The following is a 26,019-nucleotide window of genomic DNA, read 5'->3' on the forward strand; positions in this document are numbered from 1 at the left end:
ATATATAAATGTTTAATCATTACTGATGAATCTGCTGTTCAGCTTTTTGAAACACACTGATGAGAGAATGATGATCATTTTATTCTAACAAATTTTAAGCCAACCAATCATCTGAATTGCTCATTCACCTCTTTTGACAGATAAGTGATGAGTTCTACGTCAGAAGTGAAATCTCTCTCAAACTTCTTCAAATCAACAGGAAGACTGCAAATTCAGCCTTCACTGTTCTCATATACATTGCTGTGTTCAGCACTTTCTCTTTTTCTGTTATTATTATTAAACAGAATCACAGAATGGTTTGAGTTGGAAGGGACCTTAAAGATCACCTAGTTCCACCCCCCTGCCATGGGCAGGGACACCCTCCACCAGAGCACATTGCCCAAAGCCCCATCCAACCTGGCCTTGAACACTTCCAGGGATGGGGCATCCACAGCCTCTCTGGGCAACCTGTGCCAGTGCCTCACCACTCTCACAGGAAAGAATTTCTTTCTAACATCTAATCTCAATCGACCCTCCTTCAGCTTAAACCCATTGCCCCTTGTCCTGTCACTACACTCCCTGACAAACAGTCCCTCACCAGCTTTCCTGTAGGCCCCTTTTGACACTGGAAGGCTGGTATAATGTCTCCCCAGAGCCTTCTCTTCTCTGGGCTGAACAACCTCAACTCTCTCAGCCTGTCTTCATAGCAAGGGTGCTCCAGCCCTCTGATCAGCTTCATGGCCTCCTCTGGACTCTCTCCAACAGCTCCATGTCTCTCCTGTACTGGGGCCCCCAGAGCTGGACGCAGTACTCCAGGTGGGGTCTCACCAGAGCAGAGTAGAGGGGCAGGATCACCTCCCTCAACCTGCTGGTCACGCTTCTTTTGATGCAGCCATGGTACAGTTGGCTTTCTGGGCTGCAAGTGCACCTTGCCAGGTCATGTAAAGCTTCTCATCAACCAACACCCTCACGTCCTTCTCTTCAGGGCTGCTCTCAATCCATTTTCTGCCCAGCCTGTAGTTGTGCTTGGGATTGCCCCAACCCCTGTGCAGGACCTTGCACTTGGCCTTGTTGAACTTCACAAAGCTCACACTGGCCCACCTCTCAAGCCTGTCAAGATCCCTCTGGATGGCTTCCCTTCCCTCCAGCATGTTGACCACACCACACAGCTTGGTGTCATCAGCAAACTTGCTGAGGGTGCACTCAATCCCACCATCTATGTCGCCGACAAAGATGTTAAACAGCACCGGTCCCAATACTGACCCCTGAGGAATGCCACTTGTCACTGGTCTCCACTTGGACATCAAGACGTTGACTGCAACTCTTGGCTGCGACCATCCAGCCAATTCCTTATCCACCTGTCAAATCCACGTCTCTCCAATTTAGAGACAAGGATGTCACACAGGACAGCGTTAAATGCTTTACGCAACTCCGGGTAGATGACGTCAGTTGCTTTTCCCTTATCCACCAATGCTGTAACCCCATCACAGAATGCCACCAAATTTGTCAGGCACGATTTGCCCTTAGTGAAGACATGTTGGCTGTCACCAATCATCTCCTTGTCTTCCATGTGCCTAAGCATAGTTTCCAGGAGGATCTGCTCCATGATCTTGCTGGGCACAGAGGTGAGACTGACCGGCCTGTAGTTTCCTGGGTCTTCCTTTTTCTCCTTTTGAAAAATGGAGGTTATGTTTCCTCTTTTCCAGTCAGTGGGAACTTGACTGGACTGCCATGTTACACACCACAGTTCTAATAGATTTCTTATCATGACAACAGTCTGCTACTGAACACTTCAGCACATCTATAGTTTCACCATTATTTCAAGGCAAAATATATCATAATGCATTACAGAATTATGCAAGGCTTCTTATTATAGACCCTACTTGCTCAATAAATTAAGAAATTTTTTAAAAATCCGACATGGATTACTGTCCTTCAGAAGCTTTACATGAAATCAGACACAAGCTGTTGTGTTCACCCAGAGTAAGCTGGACATGGATTGGCTGTTACTAGACTGCTAGCTTGGAATATTGTTTCTTTCCAGAAATTTTCCACCACACAGAATTCCTGCCTTCTCAGGGAAATAAAGCAGAAATCCCACACCTGTCACATAAAAGTACAATAAGCTACCCTTTAGGTGATTCTGTCCTGCAGCCTCCACACAAAGGTTTTTGAGAAACAGACACAGTGCAGCCTTTTATCTTTCTAAAATGAGCGTAATTTGTGAGCACATCCTACCTGGAATGGTTAAGCACTTGTTCCTTCCAAAATGACCTTTTCCTATTTATACAGTCTTTGTCTACTGGTTGTGGGGAAGATCAGTTCATCTTTAAAATATCTGGTCAGCCATGCATGAAGAGCAATAGTCCTGCCTAACCACAACAACTTAAGCTATGAAGCATGAGGTCTTTCTGCCTTTCTTTTTAGTATGTATAACTAGAAATGCTATCACATGTCATAAAATTAATCAACCTTTTTTTATGACTTGTTGTATTTTATTCCTATTCCACAATAACTTTCCAAAAGCAATAAACAAGTGATACGGCACATGTGATAACACAATGGTTGCCCTTAAAATTTGCTTTTACTGTTATCATCACTGTATTTAGCACAGGATAGAGGGGCTAACTCAATTTGCCTGCCCCCTTCCAAGACCACTGCTTCAAATCAATTCATTTAAACATCCATTATAATAAAATATACCATTTTTTTCCTGATGAAAGATAAACTAGTTCACAACAAAAATCCAGACAGAATTACTGTTTAAACATGCATCACATCTAGAACGTTATCTGGAAGGTGTTCCTTCCTTCACTGAAACACTGTGCAGTATCTTTGCTAGAAGGCTGTATTCTCACTTTTTTCCCCCCACATAAGCAATAAGTTTGTTCAAGCAATAATCTGTATGACTTTGCTAACAGCATTGTCTCTGAAGAGATGCCTGAATGCATTCTTTCATTACATCTAGCTCTACTCAAAGGTATTTTGTTCCTCTCATGATGATGATTTTTTCTGGTGAAACTTGGAGGAAAAGGTGCCTGAAGGTTCAGACAACAATACATTGTTTAGTAGGTACAAATTAAGGAACACAGAAAGACGTATCACTGTTTAGAATTATAGTATTATTATGCCAGAGACAGCAAAAATACACAGATTAACTTTAATACCGCTACTGGTGCCTCAATGTTAAAATCACATTCTTAATAGTACAAGGCCTAACAAACCATACTGCAGCACTAACAAAATCTCCCTATCGATGGTATCTAGATAGAGGGGGTTTTAAGTCAATGTTAAGAATTAGAGCTTAATGCCTTATACTAACAGCCTTTTTTTTTTTTTTTAACCAAAACTTGGGAGCATAATTTTTAGATTGTTCATAGTCTCTTCTGGAAAGTAGATAAGCAAAACATAGTCATAATCAGCTAAACCTCTTAGTTATATACAGTTATAGAAAATGGATTTTGAGTCCTTGAACATTTCATTATTAGAAGAAAGGATTATTTAAAAAGCATTACCTGTAGCTGGCAGTTGGAGAGGTATACACCTATCTTTTTGGACAGTGTCCTCAGGTAAGGAAATGAGTTTTTTGGCAAACGCTGTAGAAATTGGTTGTACTAACAGTGTTGTGAGGTTCAGTCGCTTTTGTCTGTAGCTTCCATCTTAAACGAAAGAAAGAGAATAGCAACTGAGTAAATGAAAGTTAGATTTCTCTTCTGCATAAACCAAACAAAAAAAAAACCAAATATCTACAATACAGCCTAAATCAACTGATTCAGACAAGCAGCCGTTATTTTGTACTTACCTTAAAGAAAAACAAAACAAAACAAACCCCAAACCTTCCAGAATATGTGCCACAAAATTACACGCACATATTACTTGGGGAATAGTTCCGCAAAAAAGAAACTGTCAAAGAGTATGTTAAAGTATGTAGTTAAAGGAATCAGTGAAACATAGAATTACTGATCAAGAATAACTTTTAAATTCAAGTAAGAACTGAACACAGCCTTACAGGGAAAAAGAGACATTTACACAGACTGAAATCGTGCACAAATATCTGCCGGCACTGAACGATGCTACTACTGATAAGGCTGTTCGTTTTGCTAGGGATGCCCAAATGTTCAAATTCTACAAAAGTTGTGCTACTTAGCACTAAAACTGTTTAAGGGGCAAGTTATTAGACAAACAAGCTTTTGTGAGAACTTTGACAAAAAACACACCACATGAGATGCACATTGATGATATACTGGCAACTTGATGAGATATGCTTCCTTGCATATACCAAAAGGCCTGAAAATTTTAATATACACCTTCCTCTTTTAAAGAATACAATCTGATCATCTCATTGCCTCAAAGTGGGTCCAATGCAGCTGAGGTGACTATATTTTATAAATGCAGGAGTGTTTCTGTGATGGAAGGTTGAAGGATCAGCTGGACAAGGTCTGGAATAAGAGCGTACTAAAAAGACGCATCAAGTGGAGGAAGGTACAGATCAGAAAGCATCAGAACACTTCATTTACAGCTGTAAGATCTTAAGAAGCCACAGCACAAATCTCAGCAATATCAGCAGATTCATGCATATTTTAAAATCTCCCTTTAACTGAAAAAACTGAGTTTCGATACACCTGACTGTCCAACATTTAAGCATGGGAAGGTTCCTGATGAGATAATGACATATTTTGGGAGACCAACTGACAAAACTGGGAAAAAAAAAGGAAAACTGCACATGGAAATGCTCTGAAGCACTTCAGGACAAAATGTTTATCTGTTTTTCTAAACTATTTCAGCTGGCCTAATAAAGGCATCATCTCTTCCCATGGAAAGCAAGAATAGTCTTGCAGACGAAAAGGTCACCACGGAAAAGGAGAGGAGGTTCACAGCATGGGGCAGAAATCAGCTCTAGAACAACCTGCAAAATTCTAAAAACCTTCCAGTATACCTCCTATACTTAATCATTCCCAAACTTCCAACACAAAGCCTCTCTCCGACACCTCTGTGAAACAAATACCACATTTTCTGTTGACATGGAGATCTTTACAACCATAAGGCATCCTTTACATGCTGTGTGCCTACAATCACAAAGGGAAGAAGCTATCAGAAATCAGCAGCGCATGTTCTAATAAATTTCTATAACATTACTATCAGGAGCGCTGTTACTGAACCACAATATAAAAAAATCCACACGCATCCTCCTTTTTTTTTTTTTTTTTTTTTTAATTTTTGTGCTAGAAGCTCCTGAGACTTCTTACAGTATGCCTTTAATCATAATGCAAAAATCGACCAAGGCTGTAACATTTAATTCTGGAAAAAAGTGTGTTGTTCAGCTTTAATACACAGTGGAAATGTTATCAGTGTTCGCTTTGAAAAAATCAGACAAATTTTTTAGTTGAAGGGTGAAACTGTTTCAAAACATGATAACTGATAAAGTTTCGTCTTATAAAAGTTGGGCAGGGTTGAAAAAGTTGTTAATTCAGTAGATTGATGGTAAAACCAGTTTGCTCAGGCTTTGAGAGGCTCTTTCTGGAATAAAAAAGAATCCTAAAATGTCCATCAGAGATGTATAACTGAGACGTTATTTTCTGTCTATTGTTTGTCAATCTGCAGACTATTACAGGAGCAATGAAGCTTAAAACATTGCAGATGAAAAGCGTCTCTCCCTTCTCCATTTACCTACAACTAAAGCTTCACACCTGAATAAAGAAAGATACACTTTCGAGAACAACTTACAGGAGAAAACGTCCCATGTTTAAAAATGAATCATTTTACAATATAAGATGGAGTTTGAAGTATGGGATAAAAAAAAGCATTTAAAATATGGAAGGGAGAATGGAAGAAAATTCTAGATGATCTAAAAGAAAAACTTTCAAATAGGAGGAATGCATAAGGACTTGCCTAGGCAGGTAAAATCTCTACAACTCAAATCTTTTTAAAGAAAAGATTAAAAAAACATCTGTCAGGAATGATGTAGATATGGTCGATCTCCTCCTTGAGGGAAGGTGCTAGATTAGATGACCTCCTGACATCTTTTCCAGGCCTGATTTCTATACGATTCATCAGTAACTGAACTTCCTGAACTATTTACAAAAAAAGCAGTATTGGAATTAATATTAAAAAATGTTTTAAGAGGAAAACAAAAAGTAAGAAAAGTAAAAGTTCCTTTCCCTCTGCCAGCCATTTATTAGTTACCATGAGACTACCTTGTTCAGGAGACTGAGGAAAGCTATCTGCATCATGACCAGGATTTGAAAGAAGATTCAAGACTAACCTCTCCAGTAAAACACAACGCACACTGAAAAATCTGGAGATTTCCAGTGCTACTGGTTAAAGCACAATCATTCAGGTTTCAAATACTCATGGGCCTGGTGCTGTACCAACTGCAAAACAGTGCAGTGCAACTTCATAAAGAAACCAATGTATGGAAAGAACTTTGTGAGGTTCTTGCTTGCTCTTTCCCTGCTGGATGCCAAACTCCTTGGAGCACATAGTGCTGTCAGGATCTGTGAGCACAACAGATGCTTTAAGAATAATTTAAATTTGAGATTTTGCTTGTAATAAAATGTAGTTTTATAGCATGAAAATCTTCCAAGAAACAGAATTCCTTCCTCTATGCAAGTCTAAAAATCTAACCATGCCAGGCCTAAAAACACTATTAATTTAAGACTTAAGAAAGACTCTAGAGAACGTACTGGAATGCAAGAAGAAAAATATGCTAATCAATTAAGTAAATTTTAGGAGTACAAAAATAGGCAGCCTTTAGAAAGTTTCTGCAGACAAAGCGAGGACTACATTTCCACATTTGCAGTGACTGGGTTTTGGGTTGTCTTTTTCAATGAAAGCACAAACCTTGAGCATCAGTTTCAGTCCCAGTTCAGTCTGGGATACACACTTCTAACCTTGCGTTTCAGAGTGTTCTGTCAATTTACTGGTATTGGTAACATATTCTGAAATTTCTGAAAAGTTTTTACTGTGAGAATTTAACAGTAACACTTGTGTACTGTATACCACTCAATTCTGGGTAAAAGTGCAATTTTACCATCATTTCAATGACTTTTGTTAAGGCTGAAAATTCAGAGCACGTGAAACAAAAGAGAGTTAATCACAATATTATACTTCTCTAGCCAAAAGAGTATTGCTTTACCCACAGCTTCTTCAATATTATGCAATTAAGCTTTTATTTATTTTTCTCTAAAAAGTTTGTGTTATAAGAATCAACTTTCTATTTATTTTTATTTAAATTCAGAGAACGATTGGACAGAATTTCATCGTTATCTGTTTATTAAAGTCACCCTTTCCAGGATCTGATAAAAACAAAAATTTAATGAATAAAACTGAAGAGTTTACTGATAAAATTCATTAAAATAATTCCTTTTATGACCTGAAACACTGTTTTAATAATGTCCCCCCCCCAAAATATGGAAAAAAATTAGAGTCTGACTGAACACTGAACCATAATTGTACATACCCACATCGTCGACTTTCTGCTGCATTAATAATAGAGCAGTATTAGTTTTGAAATATCTGAAGTGAATGGCTCATTAATTTTTCACCTTAAGCTTAATAGAAATTTGACAAACAGTTTTATGCTGAGAATAGACACTCCAAGCAGGACTTCACAGCACACGATGAGAATAAATTAGAGCATAAAAGACAGAATAAAGTGCGCTTGCTCAAATAAGACAGTTCTGTCATTCAATTGCCTGAAGTGAACCGTTAGTTCAATGCATTTCTGTGAAAGAGGTATTCTTCCATTGACACGTTCCCAGCATATCTTCTGCGCTGCCCTTTGTCAACACTTGATCTTGTATTAATGATGACAAAAATTAAGATGTATAAACTGACACATCATAGACATTTATATTATTTGCGCTTTGAACTCATATACAGCTTCTCCCCAACTTTGCTGATACATTCAACAGCTGTTAGCCTTCCACTGGTTCTCATGAGTCTAGTCACAATGATTTCTTTATACCTACCTGCAAAATCAGTGCCTACTACAGGGAGACTCCACTCTAGGTACTAAAACCACATCACTACTGTTAATCATAATAATTCTGCTATGCAGCAGCTATTTTGTTACATCTTCAGCTACAGCTGCTTACAATACTGTCCCTGAGCAGCATTTTTAAGACAGACATGACTCTTCCTACTCAAAAAGCAGCCTTCAATTAAGCCTTCACACTATCAATACATACTGCTAGGCAAGGCTTGCACTGTCGCATTGGTGCATTATACATCAAGATTTGAGGGGGTTTTTGTCGCTGCTGTTTTTGCACAATGCTCTTCCAATGACTAGTTCCACAAAGTAACACCTTTTCCTAAGCAAATCTTACTGACTTCCTATATACTTTTCAATGGCACTATGAGTAGAGTCATAATCTCATGAAATTGCAAGATTTGGTTCAGATTCTCAGAATACAGATCGCGTCTAACCTCTGATATAAAATGTACCCGTCTGTTACGCCTCACAAAGTCTCTGACATATTTTTTTTCCTTCCCAAATTTTCTCTTTGAACATGGGAAGAAAAATAAATGGATTCTGGCCGTCACTTCTTGCTGTAAATGGATACAGTGAGAACGTTGATCCATAAAAACTGATGCCTTCTCCAAACACTTATGAACAGAAAATTCTGGAAAAGCCCCACATCTGCTCAGTGTTTAGACTTTGAAAGTCAGATATGTGTTTTTCTGCATATGAAGTCAAATGGAGAATTCTTCCTCCATCTCTCCAAAGCAATGAAAATGGTGCTGATCACCCTATGGTGCTTAAAAGGGAAGCCAGAATGGATTTTATTAATGGGAAGAAGACCATAGCTTCTGACTTAGAAGAGTATCTTGAGAGGTATACGCTAAAAATATCAGCAAGAAAAATAACTGGTATAGAAGAATGTTACTTCAGAGAAGAGCAGAATCTGGAGCAGATGCCTGTGGAGTAGAAGTGGTAACAAGCAGTTTCCTGCTATGTCTTTATTCAGTTCTCTAGGAATTATCCCATAGAATTACAGTGTGGAACATATGTCAATTTTGAAGTACTTTGCTTCACTAGCCACTGGTAGGAATATGGAGGAAGAGAAAAACATTTCCTTCTCTTTTGTCAAAAAAGAACTTTGAAATTCTGCAACCAGGGATTTTAACAGCAGCCCCAACTAAGGGCTTTCAAAGCAGCTTTTCAGGCAATGAAGCACGAGATGATGAACTGTTCTGCCAATTACAACAGTGTTGTGGCAGCTTGCAGTTCAGGATGCGTGATTCACAAATGGACAAGGGATGCTTACAACTATGTACTGATTTGAGATATGGGGAGAAAGGCGGCCATGCCTATAAAAGGTTTATGCACATTTACAGAAAATACAGAACTTAAAGGCAGTGAGGATCACCTAGAAGGAAAAATAAAAGTTACTGAGAGTACTCTGAAAGTATCGGAAAAACATTTTCAAATTTTTCTTCACATTAGTGATGGATAAAGACTTATTTAAAAGCCCTTTTAAAAAAATTCCACATTCTCATGACATCAAGAGTTAATGAAAAGAGTTTAGAAGAAAAACAAAGATATCACACCACCTGTGATGAACTCCCAGGACTTAACAAGACCATACATTCACTGATACATACAAAAATACGTAACACTACAGAGATACCGTTTTGCTTTACAAAGGATATTCACTGTATTGTGTTTATATCACATTTTATCCATGGAGTTGATGCAAATCTAGGTATACACTACTCCTTAAACAGATTTCTGTAGTCCTTAAAAATAAAACTAGAAATTCTATAGCTGGTGTGAGAAGAAAATATACCTCTAGAACCTGGTGTCATCTTTTTCCCTCCCTCTCAAGGAAATGTACTTGACCAATATGAAAAAAATGTCACTCCCCTGTCTCTCAGTGCAAATCACTCTTGTCTTTATGCCCTCTTAATGTACTTTAAAATACCATCAGTCTTGCTTCTGTTTAAGATAAATAGAATAAAAAGCAACACATTTATTTCATAAAATCAAAACTGCTTTGACACACTGATGCAAAAACGTCTCATTAATCCCCATGTTCCCTTCTAAAAATATTTAATAAAATGGCAAGAATAAAAAAAACCCAACATCAAACCAAAAAACTTTTCCCAATACTCTCACCATTTTGAATCCCCCTTTCCACTTAGCTCGTTATAGTGGCTAATCATTAAAATGACATAGAAGTGACCAAAATAACACAAAATTACCTAACATTTCCACACCAATTGATGTGGAAGTAATTTTTTTCCTTTTTACGTATGCCACAATTGTGTAACCACTAAGTCATAAAAATGAAAGAACAATTCTTCCACATCTTACAAATGGATAAAAATATTCTTATGTCCTAGTAACAATGGAATTTATCAGGGGAGAAAGAACAAGGTAATTCTCAGTTCTTCGTGTGTTAGCAAATGCTCATCTCACAACTGGAACTGAAAGCGATTCTCCACTGACAGACAGCAGCAGTTTGGGTCATGTGACACACAATAGTGATAGTAGATATTCAAAAGGGTTGACAGAAGTTGTATGGGTTACAAGACTAAAAAAAAATAGCCCTCCATACCTTAAAAATAAGCTTATTTAAAAAAAAAAATCCAATAATCATAAATTTTAGTTTCTGCACAATTTGTTCTTTGCACACATGCTGAATTCAAACCAGCATCTTCAAAACCCTGGTATTTTATTTTGTATCCTATTTGAGGTATTCTTGATACCAAAACATCTGCTTAGCATCTTCTACCTTCATTAAATTTAAGAACATAGGTAATTCATACTGTAAGGGGGGGGGGATAATCAGAGCTAAAACCATTGGAAACACTCAAAATCATTAACCACATAAAAAATTGACCACAAACTGCTGCAACCATGTTATCCGAGTCTTAAATTGGATAATAAGTATCATTAAGGACTGCAACAATAAATACTACAATTCTTACTTAAACTTTAAATCTGTGCACCGAATTAGTGATTCAAACAGAACATGATAAAATAATTCTACAACAAATATATTGTTAACCAATATTTTGTATTTTCCTAATACAGAGATTTTAATCAAATGGAATTCAACAAAACTTTTTGAAGTGATTGCTCTGATGTTCAGAATTACTGCATAATCTAAAATCTTAAGTATCAGACATGTACTTGGACTTTTTTTTAAATCTTTCTCTTAGAGTAAAACTACTTCATGAATCCTATACTGCAAGTTTATGTTTGAAATGTACCTATTTCTTGCTCCTAGAAAATATATTTCCCAGACTATTAACTATACCATGTTCTTGAACTGAAATCTGGAGGGAAGCGTCAATCTGGATGTGCGTGCATCGAGGAACACAAATCAAACTGATGTACTAAGCTTGACAGAGGTGGTTTTTAAAACTGAAATATTATAGAACATTTTGAATTCAAGTGCCAAACACATTATGGAATTTGTTATCAGTTTCATTGTAAAAATACACTTTGGTCTGTGTCTGAGAGCTACTCGGGTCCATCCCACCTGCCTATATAGCCTGCGTCAAGTACAGCCCTAACTCAAGTTTACTCCCTCGACTGCGGTTGTGCTACAGATGAGTTTGGCCTGCTCTGTTGAAATGGACACAGAAAACATCATTGGATCCCACATTCTGCTATTGCAAGGTTGGATCATTCTCTTAGATATTTTTTGAAAGCAAGAATTTTGAAAATGTCAAATTATATAGTAGGAGTAAGGTACTATGTAAGTGACAAAACCTATTCCATACTTCAGAGTTTATAACATAGTTCATAGACACACATTTAGTCTTGAACATAAGCACTTTACATTTGCTTCCGTAACGCTTTTTACCTCCAAGGTAAGTAAATGATGGGGTTTTTTTTTTAAAAAAAAAGTTATTAATACCCAGGCTTTATAACTGCCTTTTCCAATCTGCAGTTTCATATTCCAGTCAGAGCTGATGCAGTTTCTGATACTGGTTTCCTTTCCCTGTCTGATAGCAGCCCACAGTGAGAAAAACAGTAATAATGATAATGCAGTAGCTCTCGTATTCTGAGTGGGCAAGCAGTTTATGGCTAGTTATAGTAATTGGCTGGTTATTAGCTCTCCCATCCTTTTTGAAGGAGATGCAGGAATGAGAATAGGGAATAATTGGCATTGGTCAGTTTACTTTATGTTTGCCCAGCAGAATAAAAGATTTCTCTTCCTCCTACAAAAAGGATCCAGGTAGCCACCAAGCATGGGTATCCCTCCCAATAGCGGGACCATTAAGTCACACCTGCAGATAAGGCACAAAGCACCTCCTGTATGAATTATGTTTCCTGTTGTACACATCAAGAAATAAGCAACTTCTGGCACATTCAAGAGTTAGTGAGCTGGTCTCATAGCTTGTTCCCTCACAAAATAAACCTTGGTTTTCTACACTGGTGATGGCCGCTATAGACGAAACAAACAACAAACATGGAAATGAGACACTGATACAGATTTCCTTCCCTTCGGTGAGGATCAAGACTACAAATAGCAAAATAACTGTCTTGCTTTGGGTGAAATATGTTTGCAGCAGCCAGAATATACATCAGGTTACATATGTCATCATTGTTCTGGTTACAGACAAGCACAGAGTCCTGTTTACCCACAATAATGAGATTTATTGTTATTAAAAATAATAAAAGCCCCATAACACTCTACAAGAAATGGAATGGAAATAGAAAATCTCTAAGAAAACACTGAAAGTGACAGGTTTAGGATACCAATTATTTTGTTTATAGCATGTAGTGAACACTGCAATGACTCAGAATCACGTGCTGTCTCTATATATTTGGTGGACAACATGAAATAAAATTGCATATGTTATCTGTGGTACACTATGCTTTTCTTTCAATAATATATATCTCTGATTTATGCTTCCATATTTGCTTGAAATCACAGAAAGTCACATTTTGGCTTCAGTTTGATGACATATGTGGTCATCCAAGGGTTTGAAGTGTGCCCCTTTTCCCACAGCTTGTTACTTATTCCTCTCCCCACACTGCAGTGCCATTAATTGTGCAGCACAATCCTTTCAGCAGCCATACTATGAACCAGATCCGCAAACTTTCTTTGAGTTCTTTAAAGCTAGATCAGTTCCACAACTCATACCACAGCAGTGCTCTTAATACATAAATCAGCAGAGTAGGAGGTAAGCTGGGACAAGGAGGTAGATGGGGTGGCAGGGATGCCTCCAGTTCCTCCCAAAGCCTTGTATCGTCAAACCACAATTACAGAGGATAGTCTTGTCCTCTAGGATGCAAAGCAACTGGTCCTTGGCACAGAATGACACTTAAATAAGCACATCAATTCAAAAGCTACTCAGAGCTTTTAAAAAACTCCACAACTTTACAGTTTCCATTTTCTCCAGGGTTTGTTCTTGTATTTTGATTTGTAAGGGAACACTAACTCACCTTGAATTTTAAAAAACAGAGCCTGTCAATACAATTCTCACATAGGAAAAAAAAAGTTACTGTGTTAGGGTCTGGTTTATAAAAGAGGTAACCGGTAAATCTATCATAATCATGCAATAGTTGAGTAATGACTGATCAGAAATGAGACATTAATCACAGGTCAGATCCTAATGGACAGATGCCTGCACACACACAGCTATGTAACAGGAATCAAAAGCAACAAGAATCCCCTCGTCAGCCCAAGGACTATTTTAAATACTGCCTCACAGTACGTACATTGAATCAGCCTTCTGCATATATTTTTGGTTCCTTACTGCGAGGCTTGTAGCAAACCAACAGTACGTCTTCACAGTCTGCCCATATGTAAAAAAATGCTGGTTTACATATGGTCTGTTGACTCAGACCTCAATAATGATCATTGTTCAGTTGTTACTTTGGAACATTTCTGGCATGGTGAATGAGGTATTTACTTTTATTCTGTATAATACACTGACTTAAAGTAACAATTTTATGCATGTTGCATTCTGGTACATAAGGTACACAATTGTTGGGGGTTTTTTTCTCCTTTTTGTCTCCATAGTATGTTAACGAATGTCAAATCAGGATGGCCTAGATTGCTTTCTCTTCTCATTCTGTATAGCTCTGTAGCTCCCCCTTGCCACATTTGTTTTCTTATCAGCAAAATATTTGTTTGTTTCTTATCAGCAAAAGAGTTCTTTGTTCCTAACTGTGGACATAAGCATTTCACTTGTAAAAAAAAAAAATAATATACAATCCCTTACTTTCTCTTTTGACTGCCATCTGTTAAGCTTCTCCTCAGAAAAATTAGCAAGTTTCCATGTTGGATCTCTCAACTGCAAATATGCCATCATCTGCCAAACTTATGAAAATAATCCCTGTTGGAAAAGGTAATAGTATTCTACAAAATTACCAGATAAGACTGAAATATAAACAGAGGGCATTGTCCAGATATTATATGAAGGCTGCTTGTGGCCCCTAAACAAACAGAGCAGTCTGGAAAACGTCAGAACTACAGAATTGTCGAGCTTGGAAGGGACACGTGGAGATCATTGAAGAGCAAGCTGCCAGCTCAAAGCAGAGTCAACTAGAGGTTGCCCAGGAGATTGTCCAGCAGGGATCTGAGCATCTGCAAACATGGAAATGCCACAACCTCTCTGGGCAACCTCTTCCAGTGCTTGATCACCTGCGCCATAAAACACCTTTCCTTACGCTTAAGGGGAATTCCCTGTATTTCAGTTTCCTCCTCCATTCCCTGAATCCCACTGGAGAAGAAATTGGCTCCATCATCTTCCACACTCCCATCAAGTGTTTACACACATTGGTAAGATCCCTGGAAGTCTTCTCTGCCCCAGAATAAACAATACCACACCTCTCAGCCTCTTTTCCTGTCAGATGCTCCAATCCCTTAGTCATCTTCATGGCCTTCACTTGAATTGGGTGCAAGGCCTTTAGAAGAAAATGCAACCAGATAGTGACTTTTTTTTGACTGCTCATATGCCTTTGATACTTATAGTCAGAATTTAACATGAAAATGAGCATCACTGCATTTCCAATGGCATGCTCCACTAGATCAGTGGTTTTAAAAAGCCAGATTGCAATGAAAGCGTTCCAAGTTCTGGGTTAATCTTTAATTTATTAATCTTTCACCTGCAAGATTAGATACAGTAGATATATTTGGTCATGTACCAGTAATAACCTGATTACAATTACTGAAGAAAAAAAATATCCTAGCAAGTAAAGCTCAAATGACAGTTTTCTAGAATGAAGATATAGGTGTTCTCAAGATCCTTAATTAATCCTGTTTGTAATACAGAGCAGAGAAAGAGCTATGCTCTGAAAATCCTGAAATTCTTAATCTACAGAAATCCTTGTAACCCATATTGGTTCATTTCTTGGATTACAGAACAGAGACAAATAAACTATAATCTATTTGCAGTGTTCCTCAGAGATATAAATACTGGTATTTAATTTACTTAACAACTTGCTTATGTATTTACAATGTTTTATTATGTTCATGCTGACTACTGTAACTGCTGTATTCAGCTTCAGAAGGCCATTACAAACACCCATGAGAACTGGATTTTATTTTGTGCACAAAAACACACTCTGTGTGAATATTCATTCAAAACTCTAAATGGAGTCCTTGGCCCTAAATGATTTCTGAACTGCTTCTTGGAAGAAGCTTTGCATCCTCATTGAGGTAATGTACACAGCTGAGCTTGTGATACCTGAGATGAGCATGCAAAGTAAATAATTTTCTTGAAATAAGAGTTGAAGAGCTCATTAATGTTTAGTCTAAACCCCCTGAAATTCAAGGACAATTTGAGTTAGGAAGATCAGAAGCAAAGAAAATTTGAAACAAAAAAGAAAATGAGGCAATACTTAGAAAAATATTTTCTTGTTAAAGAAAGGTAGGCTAGCAGTATTATTTCAAAATATTATAATTTAAAAGTTAGTCATAAACATAAATCCCTACACATATTTTTGAAAAAAGCAACATAGAATTATTTTTCAAAGTAAATATTTAAGAACAACAGTTCCACAAATATAATGGACATTATTACTAAATATAGCTATTAAAATTCCGCAGAAAATAAAAATATTATAACCTGAATTATTACTTAAAACTAATTTAAATGGAGAGTATCCCTTTTAATGACCCAATATTTTGAAATTGATTTCAAAAGCCAAAGTTAACTCCTTACTGATATTACATTTCTCTGTAAAATAAATTTCCTACTCAATTCAAAGGAACCTTCACAGGTATACAACAATGTGTGCCCAAACTCCCATACCATGCTACATCCAGTTACAGACTATATTTCCACAGCTGTAAATTACTGCATTGTATCTTTGCTCTGTCGAAAAAAAGGTTTTTGTTCGTTTTGAAATAAACTTTTTTCTCCCCAAAGTTATCATGCAGTCACTACTTTCTTGTTGGTTTTTTTTGGTTGGTTGGTTTTGTTTTTAAATGTTTTTGTCTACTTTACATTCACATACAAACTAATGTATTGCCTGGCAGTAACCTATTAATGGAGTTTTGTGATCTCAGGTTCTTAAATAAAGAGAATGATCTGAAAAAGAGCGAACACTGTATCAGAATAAAACAACTGGGAAAGACACAAAGAAAATATAATACAAGAACAATGAAAAATGAACGTGAAAACAATAGAAACTTTACAGAACGAAGCTAAAATATTGAAAAATAGTTATCTGTTTCATTACCTAAGAAAAGGCAGAGATCATATTTTTCTAATGGCCCCTGAAACCTTCAGGAGAATTAACTTGATAATGCACGTACGATTATTATTACATATTCTTCCCTGCTCCACAGTTAACTTGTTAAAATTAGCTGGCAATATTTTTTGTGACTTTTTAAAAATTAAAATCAGTAATCTTCAAAAACAATTTCTAAAAATTCTGTATAGTTAAGAATTTTCAATTCTTTATTGGATATTTTAAAATTATTTTACCTGCTTTGATGCAAAATGAAACTACTAAATTGGTGAACCCCAAAGTTATTAATCTCAGTTGCTTTGAATTTGAAAGGCATGAGCGTATAATCCTAAAGTAGCTGTTAGCGGTTCACTTTCCCCTCAGAATCTCAATGTATAACTATATTATCCCTTTATTCCTCCCTTGTAAGTAATCAGTATGACAAACCATAGGAGTCATACAGTGGACTAGGCACATCAATGTCTCTGGCCCCAAAAGCTGATACTGATACCAGATACTGAAATATTTAAGTTAGCAGATACATTTGTTCACCTGATTAAATATAACAATAAAACCCCCATTACCTTTTCTTCCAAGGATTTTGAAACTCTCTAATTTAGCTTTCATTGTGTTCTAAAATTTTCTGCCTATACATGGTGCTATTTTGTTGAAATGCTACATTTCAGAAGCAACATATAAGCAAAGACATTCCATAAATTTTTCACATGCTCTTAGACAGGCTTATATCATTGTTTATAATTAAGGTATATATTGTATCCTTACTCATTTTCAGTTCCTTCTCCTTTTAAAAGAGATGAAAAAGGCAAGACATTCTACAGCTACCTCAAAGAACATACTCTTCCTAGCTCATTTCTTACTGCAAGATTAGAAGGACACTGCAGCATTGCACTGTCCTTTGTTCCTTTCTGTCGTGTAAAATGTGGAGAGCTCGCTCGGGTCATAGGCAAATCAGGAAATCCATTCTTTTTTTTTTTTTTTTTTTTTCTTCTATTTTTACATTAAAGAACCTAAGTTAGAAGAATCCCAAAAGAGCAGTGGAGGAGAAGAAATCAATATATATCTAGTTTCATTTTGACTGTTACCCTGAAGTTTAATGAATTTTAAATGATACCTAGAAGCATAGAGAATATATACAGACTGACAGAAATGCCTACGTAAATCTTACTCTTCGTAGCAGTTGCACCTCAACTGAACCAGTGAACAAAAGGCAAGTCTACTTTTGTTGTAGTTGTTGTTATAAAAAGAGTGGTACTGGAAGAGAATAAAACACTATGGAAGATGTTCCAGATTCGCCACTACTTTTCTGTAAGTACTAGCAAACAGCTTGCAGCAAATAAATTGTTTTCACAAGCCAAAGCTGCAAAGGATCAGATTGTTCTCCTCCTTAAAAACATGCAGGTCCATGGAAGAAACATTAATCACCTATCTGCAAAAACTGTACCAAGAAGAGGAGCTGTTGATGCTACAGGTCAGTATCAAGCACAACATTCCTTATTTCATTTTTTCATCAGTTACAGATATTTGCAATGGTGGTATATCGAAAACTTTGCAAATGCGGGCAGTGCTAATAAAAATTCTCCCTTTCAATGGCTTACTGTTAAAATTTATTCTCCTGTATATCTCCAAGGACTAGCCCGTCTCTGAAGATGGGACCTCAAGGTTTCAAAGATGCACAGCACCCACTTCCATCAAGAAGACTCTTGAAATGTCTGAAGTCAGATATACAGAGACACACATGAATTCTGAAGTTACACAAAGTTGCACAGAGCTGGTAAGTGATCACCGTAACTTCACAGTAGATAATAGATGCTCTCAACTATCATATTGATAGGAAAAAGCACAAATATACAGAAATACAGTTCATTGAAAGAAACAAAGAAATACAAATAAGAACACCCCGTGGACTATTATAACAACATGGGTTAAAGTAGTTATTTTCATAAAAGGAATGTGTCACAAGTAATCATCACTTCCATGTTATTTCATCTCCTTCTCAGTACTGGCAGAAATAAATAGATGCCACATTTGCAAATTCCATTGGCACTGTTCCATTACAGTGACACTTGATGTGTTATGTGATTGCCTTTACAATATGTAACATCCTTCTTTATTGTCACAAGTACTGTATTTCATGCAAGTGTGCAAACTATCATTTGCAGTTTTATAATAAACTAATTCCTGGTGATAGTGTTGTAAGAAAGTTGCAATTTGTCCCCAAGTATCTGTTTTCTGCTCAGAAAAAAATATTTATAGCCACTCAAAGATCAAATGTTACTTTCCATGCACTTACTGCAGACAACATTTTATTCCCAAACACAGAATCCTGTGAGAGCACTTAAATCAGTGAGACAGAACTGACTGAACAGTTTAGTTGTCCATCACCGATCATTATAAGGCCAAAATTCAAGTATTCCTTAACATGATTTCAGGTTACCAATTCATAATTACATTTTACTGCCTGCAGTTCAATTGCAGTAAACAAGTCTAATATTAAAGTAATAACAGATCAGAGGGCAAAAATACTACTTTAGTCTGCAGATACAGCTGATTGTGCTTTTACTTTGTATGTGGCTTTTGCACAAACATCAATACAACAATTACGTGGAAAAGATATTAAATGCTTTGCAACAAGCAAAATTTACTACGTGAAAAAGCACAAATTGTTACTTTTGTTACAATTCTCTTAACTAAAATTAAATTTTACTCAATTCTTGTTTAATTTGGTTAAGCAATTCTAAGTCCTGTTAACCTCTAAAAATAAACTGAAAAGGTAGCTCAGTACCAAACAAGGAGAGGGCATTTGAAAGATGTTCCATTACTTTCTTGACAGTCATCTCAGTCATCAGTGCTGAGTACATAGACACAAAGCTAGCTGCTAAGATGCTAAATGCATTTTAATTAAGTAGATGTATATATAAAAGACTGTGTGTTCTGCTTGCCTGACAGAAAACACAGAAATTAAGGAACTAAGTCCTTTTTAAAAAATCCGGCCCCTTACTTGGTTCAGTTCTCACAAAAATCCAATCTTATGAGTGGCAGTTGAAAAAGTGGCACTGACTCTTGAGAAATCTTAAAGGGCTAAGAGAAAACACAGAAAAAGGAAACCTGAAACAATCAATCACCCAAATTATTTAATATATTAATATGAATTTGCTACAGGCTAATATTTATCTTCCTTACAGAATTCTTTTGTATATATAATTAGATAGTACAGGACCTGTATTGATAAAACTTCAAGTATCTATAAAGCTATATAACTTAATCGCAAAATTAGATTTCGACTTATGTATGCAAACTTGTTTAAATAATAATTTTCCCATCAGAGCTTATTGAGCAGAATAAGGTATTGTCTTAGATTAATTGGGCTAATTATACTTCCTTTAAAATCTGTTCAATATTTTTCTGTCTCCTACTTCTAAGTAAACATTTCCAATTTTGTTTGTTAACCGTCTAACTTAAGTCCCCAAGAAAAAAAGCCAGTAACAAATCTATGTAAACTCTAATGAAAAACAGTGTATTCTTCTACCACTGGTTAGAAATGGGTTTGTTAGTGTTGGTTCCCTATATTCTGGCTACTGAACTTTAAAATGAAACAATTTTCTTCTGTTCCTAGAAAGTCTTAGTCAACACAACACAAACCTCTACAACCAACCACAAATATGAACTTAATTACTACTGTGTTTTTTTCTATCATTCACCTCACTTGAAGTCCTTTATGTTGATGTGCTCTCTGGACTCTGCATGTAATTGTATTTCTCAAGCTGTAACTAAAAATGTGTTTTCCTGAGAATATGTATCTCATGTCCAGGGTTGATATTATGAAGTCATTCCATTTAGATCAAAAGCTTCTTAAAACCATCATTGAACTGTTTCTCACAGGTTTTGGAAAAAATGTTTTTTTCAGAGAAGTATTGGTTAGACTTACAGGGCTCAGGCCACATTCAGTGTGTGTGTGTAATTTGCATTAGGTACCATGGTACCCAAAAATCTGTGTTTTTCATGAAGTATTTCCAAAGGGACTTCTTCAGGCTGAAGGAGAAAATGAAGCTGTCTCTGGTACACACACTTATTCAACCCTATGCTCAGGGCATCTCCTGAAAGACATGAATGATGTGAAAGAAATCCTGCACGGAAAGCACAAAGTCTATACCGAATCCTCCTTAACTCACTTTGTAACCATAAACACACTAAGATAGACATATGGTACCTTTTGCACAAGCTGCCACAAACCTGTATTTTCCCTACAGGAGAAACTAATTTTATTACGGTCAGATAACTTGACACTTTCAACAATGGCCAACTACCTGAACTAGAGCTGGTGGCCTACAGCTGGAAATTTCCTCATATCAGAAAAGTAAACCACTGAATAATTAGATTAATGTCTGCAACTAAGAGTGCCTTTTCGGAGCAACTTTTAGAAATATAATCCTGTCATCAGGTTTAGTGCTGTTCCATAAAGTTCTACACCGAGGATACTTTCATCTGTGGCGCTTTCTGTCTTATATACAATTTAAAAAGAATAGTGAAAGCTGTATCAGCTTTGCTTCAGGTTGGCAGATACAGTCATTCTATATGGAACACACCTGCAATTACTAACCTGAAGGTATTTGTTTAAAACGCAAAATAGTATAACTCATTCAGAGGCACTGCAGAGGTATTAATGATAATAAAGACCTAATGCATTTCTAACATAAACATTAAAATTAATTATGAGCTTGATGGCACAATGATTTGCCTTGAATTATGTACAAAGTCAGTATTGCAATTACAGTTGGATTGTTCTGCCCTAAAATTTCACAGAAATATTTCTGTTAAACAGTGTACGTGTATCTTGAAACGGCAAGAGGAAATTTAACTACAACTACAGTATGGATTAGTTATTATGGCATCTAGTCTTCTTCAAAATGCTCTGAAAATTCTTTATGAATGCAGATTTTTTCAAAAAGTAAGGATAATACACGATATTATATTAAAGAGTTAAGTCACACTTTGGCTTTGTGAAAAGTAAAGATGCTTCCTCTGGGAGAAGTACTTACATTAAACAAGTTCCGAGAAGTTTCTTGTCAAATCAGTGGTTGATAAAATGATTCTAATAACCTGAACTTAATAATTATTGATAACTCAGCATACAAATCATAACTTTAGTCAAACTCTAAAACAATGCGATTACAATAAAATTTCTAACAGCTACCAACAATGATCTATGTATGCTAAGAGTAAAGCTATGCCAACTTGCACTGGAATATCACTCATTTACTTGACCTACCCATAATTATGACAGTGGCTTACAGAACATAAAGTGATAAAAGAAAAAAAAAATTAACTGCAAACTTTTAAATTTTCCTGAAAACATGCCAGAGATTGAATTCAGTAAAGCAACCTTGCAAATCCCCAATTCAACAAAAAGCATTATATATCTATTTACTGCTCTGCTCATGCTCATTAAGTATAAGTGATATTATTAAAAACTGTATGAAATGTGGATTCAGACTAAAATCCTGAAAAATTGCTTAAGTTCTTACATATTCTACAGTAGTCTTAACCTTGTTCTTGAAGATGAAATGGGAAGAAACCCCACCACCACCAGCCCTGCCCTGAAATCCAACCTTTTGAGGTAAGTTATTTATCAGCAGAATGATCCATAACAAGGCCAGGACAACATATTTCATCACAATAACTATTTTAAGTAAATAGTACTTTAAAAAGAATATCAGGAAGGTATCTACGCATCAATGTCATCAGAAGGCAAAGCTGGAAGCTGGAACTTGGCACTTAGCATAACTCACACGTGCTCTGTTCCTGCCATGGCTGTATTACAGAGCTATGTAAGTGGAAAGAGAATCCCAGATGACTTCTGGCAACATTTTCATCAATACTCCAGCAACTAGGGAGCTCAGATTTCAATAAAACTCTGCATTTAGAATCTAATACTAAGGATTAGTATGCAGCTCACCTATATTCATTTGTAAAATAAGTTCTGGAAGGTGTCTGTAACTATACCTAGGACACTCAGATAAAGAAATCAGGTACGTCAGGTAAGCTGTCACATTTAGTGAATAAGGATTAGAAATGCACTGTGAGAAGAGGGAGCTCTTCTGTATTCCTTGGATCTGTAGCTAGAACCTGTATTAACATAAATGGATTGTCACACTCTACATTCATATGAATGAGTTCTTAAGTAAAATCCATAGTTGAGTCAAGCTTAGTTATTTGACAGATTGGCTAATAGAAAACACTGACAATGGAGACTTTTCTACATATTTATACCTTTTCCGGTTCAAAGTCTAATCCAAAAAGCTCTCTTAAAAGCAATTTATTCAAGTAAAGAATGTGGAAATTGTTGTCAAAGCTTTTACAATGGTAAACATCTGTAGGCAAGGAATTCAAGATTTCAAAAGTGGTGTGGGTTTTCAATTCATTTCACTGCAAAGACAAATCACCCAGACCTACCTTAAATTGTGTAATAGTCATCTTTCTCTTAGCAACGTTTTCAATACAGAAGGAACTTTTCTTTAAATAAATAAATAATAGGGATCACTTATATTATGTAACCTCCCTGTAATATCTAAGGCTTCTTACACGTCACTGAAGAAACGCTTCCCTAAGTTACCTCATAATAAGATTGCTTTCCCCATGCCTCCCTTTCAAAGTGGGAGGGTGTCAAGCCCTCAGAGTTTCAACCCAAAGTATCTCAATAATCCATAGTCCCTTGCTTACTTCAGGAGGACTCAATGGCACATAAATTTCAAAGATAACTATGACTATCTGACCCAAAATATAAACATTGTTATGCATTAAGATACTTAATCTTTCTTTTCCAGGTAATAATGTACAATGTTGTGTTACAAGAGCTACATAACCTGAATGAATGTTCGTGGTCACAGGACTAGATCATTTACTAGTAGAAACTACGTTATTTTTACTGCAGACAGTTTATACTTGCCTAAAATATTTTGAGGAATGCTCATTTTCAAAAAGGATTTTAACTTTCAATGAAACAAGGACTTCATGAAAATTAATGAAAATTATGCTTAGTCATTAAGCATATTTCAAAACCTTGAGTTAAATATCTATATGTGGTGCTCAGTGTGTGGGTAATTACTCTGAGGTTGACATTTAGACATGAACTTCACTATACTTTCAAAATAATTAACTCCAGAGAACAACAATACAATGATAAGTACATTTGGTACTTCCAAAGCCCAACTTCTTCTCAGGTTGTTTTCAAACAGCAAGTTAACTGAGTAAAGCTGGATTTGTTAATTATTTTGCAATACTCTACGGAGAGGCATTTTGGTATTATCTACACTAAATATATTGGGTTTTTTTGAAGCAGGATTTCAAGCAATCAAGTGCTAATCTGCAATACTAAAATGCTATCTCCTACACTATTTGTGCTCATTATTAGGATGAATTACAACAAATTTGCTGTGTTCTTTCTGGTTTTTTTCCAGTGTAATGCTACTGAAACACACAGGACTCGGATAAAACAGAATTTAGTTACACACATCATTTCATGTTCAATGTTTCTTAAAGATCTTCATGGGACAATGTGTTCTAAAGTTCAAATGCTCAGAAGATGTTGAAGCATGCCCATGCACTTATTAATTAATGCACTTAATTATTAATTAATAGAAAATACCAAATGCTGCTATTGAAACTAATTTTTTTTTTGTTCCTAACAGAAATGAAATAATGTTTCTCAGATACTAAAACTCTTTCATACTAATATCCTCACTGCTCCTTTTGTGGTCAAGAGCTATAATATATTTTTCATAAATAGGCGAGGTACAGATAACAAACAGTTGCAATGGCTAAATGGGAACATGGCAAGGTCAGGTGTCAAATATATCCCAAGATGACCCAACAATTTTAATCTCTGCAGCTGTTCCCTCCTAAAGCAAAGTACCCAGTTTATCTTGCACCAGCATAGCACCGATACCAGCTATAGTATAACCCTAACTTGGCAACGGTATTCCTGGTTACGTGCACCTCAAAAGGCAGAGGTGGTTCCCTTTGCTCCATTACCATACAATTTACTAAAAAACAATTGACAGATATTTTCTGCATTTAATAAAGAAATCAGAAGTTTAAAACACAAGTTAGAGATGAACAAAAGAATTACTCTTCTTGCATTAAAAAAATATTAAATTGTATAAAAATTATCTTTTCATACAAAATAAATATATGTACTTGGAAAATGCTTCAGCTCTAGAATGGCATTAACTTTATCTTCAAAACAGAAATAATACTCATGGACTATAAAAGTAAACATAGATTAAAGTAGCAGGTGTAGCAGGGAAAACTTGCTAGTTCTACAGAGAGTAATCCTACTGAGAGAAGGAGATTCTCTTTCAAATAACCATGGGGCTCAGTCTACAATAAATAACGAGCAATGGACAAAAAAATAACAAAATGTCATTCGTAATGATAGACTAAAATGAGCCTTTCTTTGCTAATGTCTTCAAAATGCTTACTTGAAAAAGTTTTAAATACAAACAAGAAAGCAAGGAAGGGCAAAATTTGGCTGCAGTTTTGTCTACTTGAACAGAGACTGATTTAGACAGGAGTTTTTCGTATTAACAAGACCAAAGGAGTTTTATTAGTCAGGTCTTATAGATTACTATCCATTCTTGAAGTAATGTTGCAGACCCCACCAAGAAGTGGATAAATATAGTCTGAAATATTTTAAACTACTAGCACTGAAATATGCGTGCATCAAAAATAAGTCAACTACAGATAAAACAGTATTTGAGTATTAGGCTAAAAAATAAAATCAGATATATTGCAAAGGCTATATTTATCAACAACTTTTGCAAAGCAGAAAGAATGAGTTCCCTCTGTATTTCAGTGGGATTTTACTAAATCTTGCCAGTTAGTATGGAAATAGTATCTAAACCAAAGGGAAGACAGGCTCTGTATGATAATAGAGAAAAGATATAAGTAGAAGTAACAATAGTCAAGAAGGATGTGTGGACATGCATTGGCAAATTGAATTAATTCCCAAACAGCCAACTTCAAAACATTTTCTGAAATGCTCTTATACCAGCTACACAGATGTGACATTTTTTATCTCTATTAACTTGACCTTGCAGTAACTCAGAGGTGGAAAACTCTGACTGAATTCTGACCCTGAAGTCAACTGAAAATTCCTAAAAACTTTAAAATGTTCAGAACTTTAGACTGTATATCCAGTCCTAGGCACGTCTCTATTGTTTTTATCCTATAAAAAAGAATGTCAGGTGTTTATTGACATTTTTACTCTAGATTAAACTTTGTTGACTGAAAAAATTAAAATCCTTCTCATTTTTCATTAAATACAATGATATAATCTTTGCAAATACTGCTTGTATGTAACAGGGTATTTTCCAGCC

The 26,019-nt window shown here is 36.0% G+C and overlaps 1 protein-coding gene across 9 annotated transcripts in view; it reads right to left on the reverse strand.

Moving 5' to 3' along the window:
- The window catches only part of NAALADL2 (N-acetylated alpha-linked acidic dipeptidase like 2), a 491,555-nt gene that overhangs the window by 133,651 nt on the left and 331,885 nt on the right, over positions 1-26,019 (reverse strand). For all 9 annotated transcript variants that reach the window (XR_008578279.1, XM_054835389.1, XM_054835390.1 and 6 more), the window contains one exon: positions 3,495-3,638. Coding sequence is in view for 8 of the 9 variants with exons in the window: in XM_054835389.1 (XP_054691364.1) it covers positions 3,495-3,638 (144 nt within the window). In the remaining variant the exon portion in view is untranslated. The remainder of the gene's footprint in view (positions 1-3,494; positions 3,639-26,019) is intronic.

This window comes from Grus americana, chromosome 9, assembly GCF_028858705.1.
Source record: "Grus americana isolate bGruAme1 chromosome 9, bGruAme1.mat, whole genome shotgun sequence".
Lineage (NCBI taxonomy): Eukaryota > Metazoa > Chordata > Aves > Gruiformes > Gruidae > Grus > Grus americana.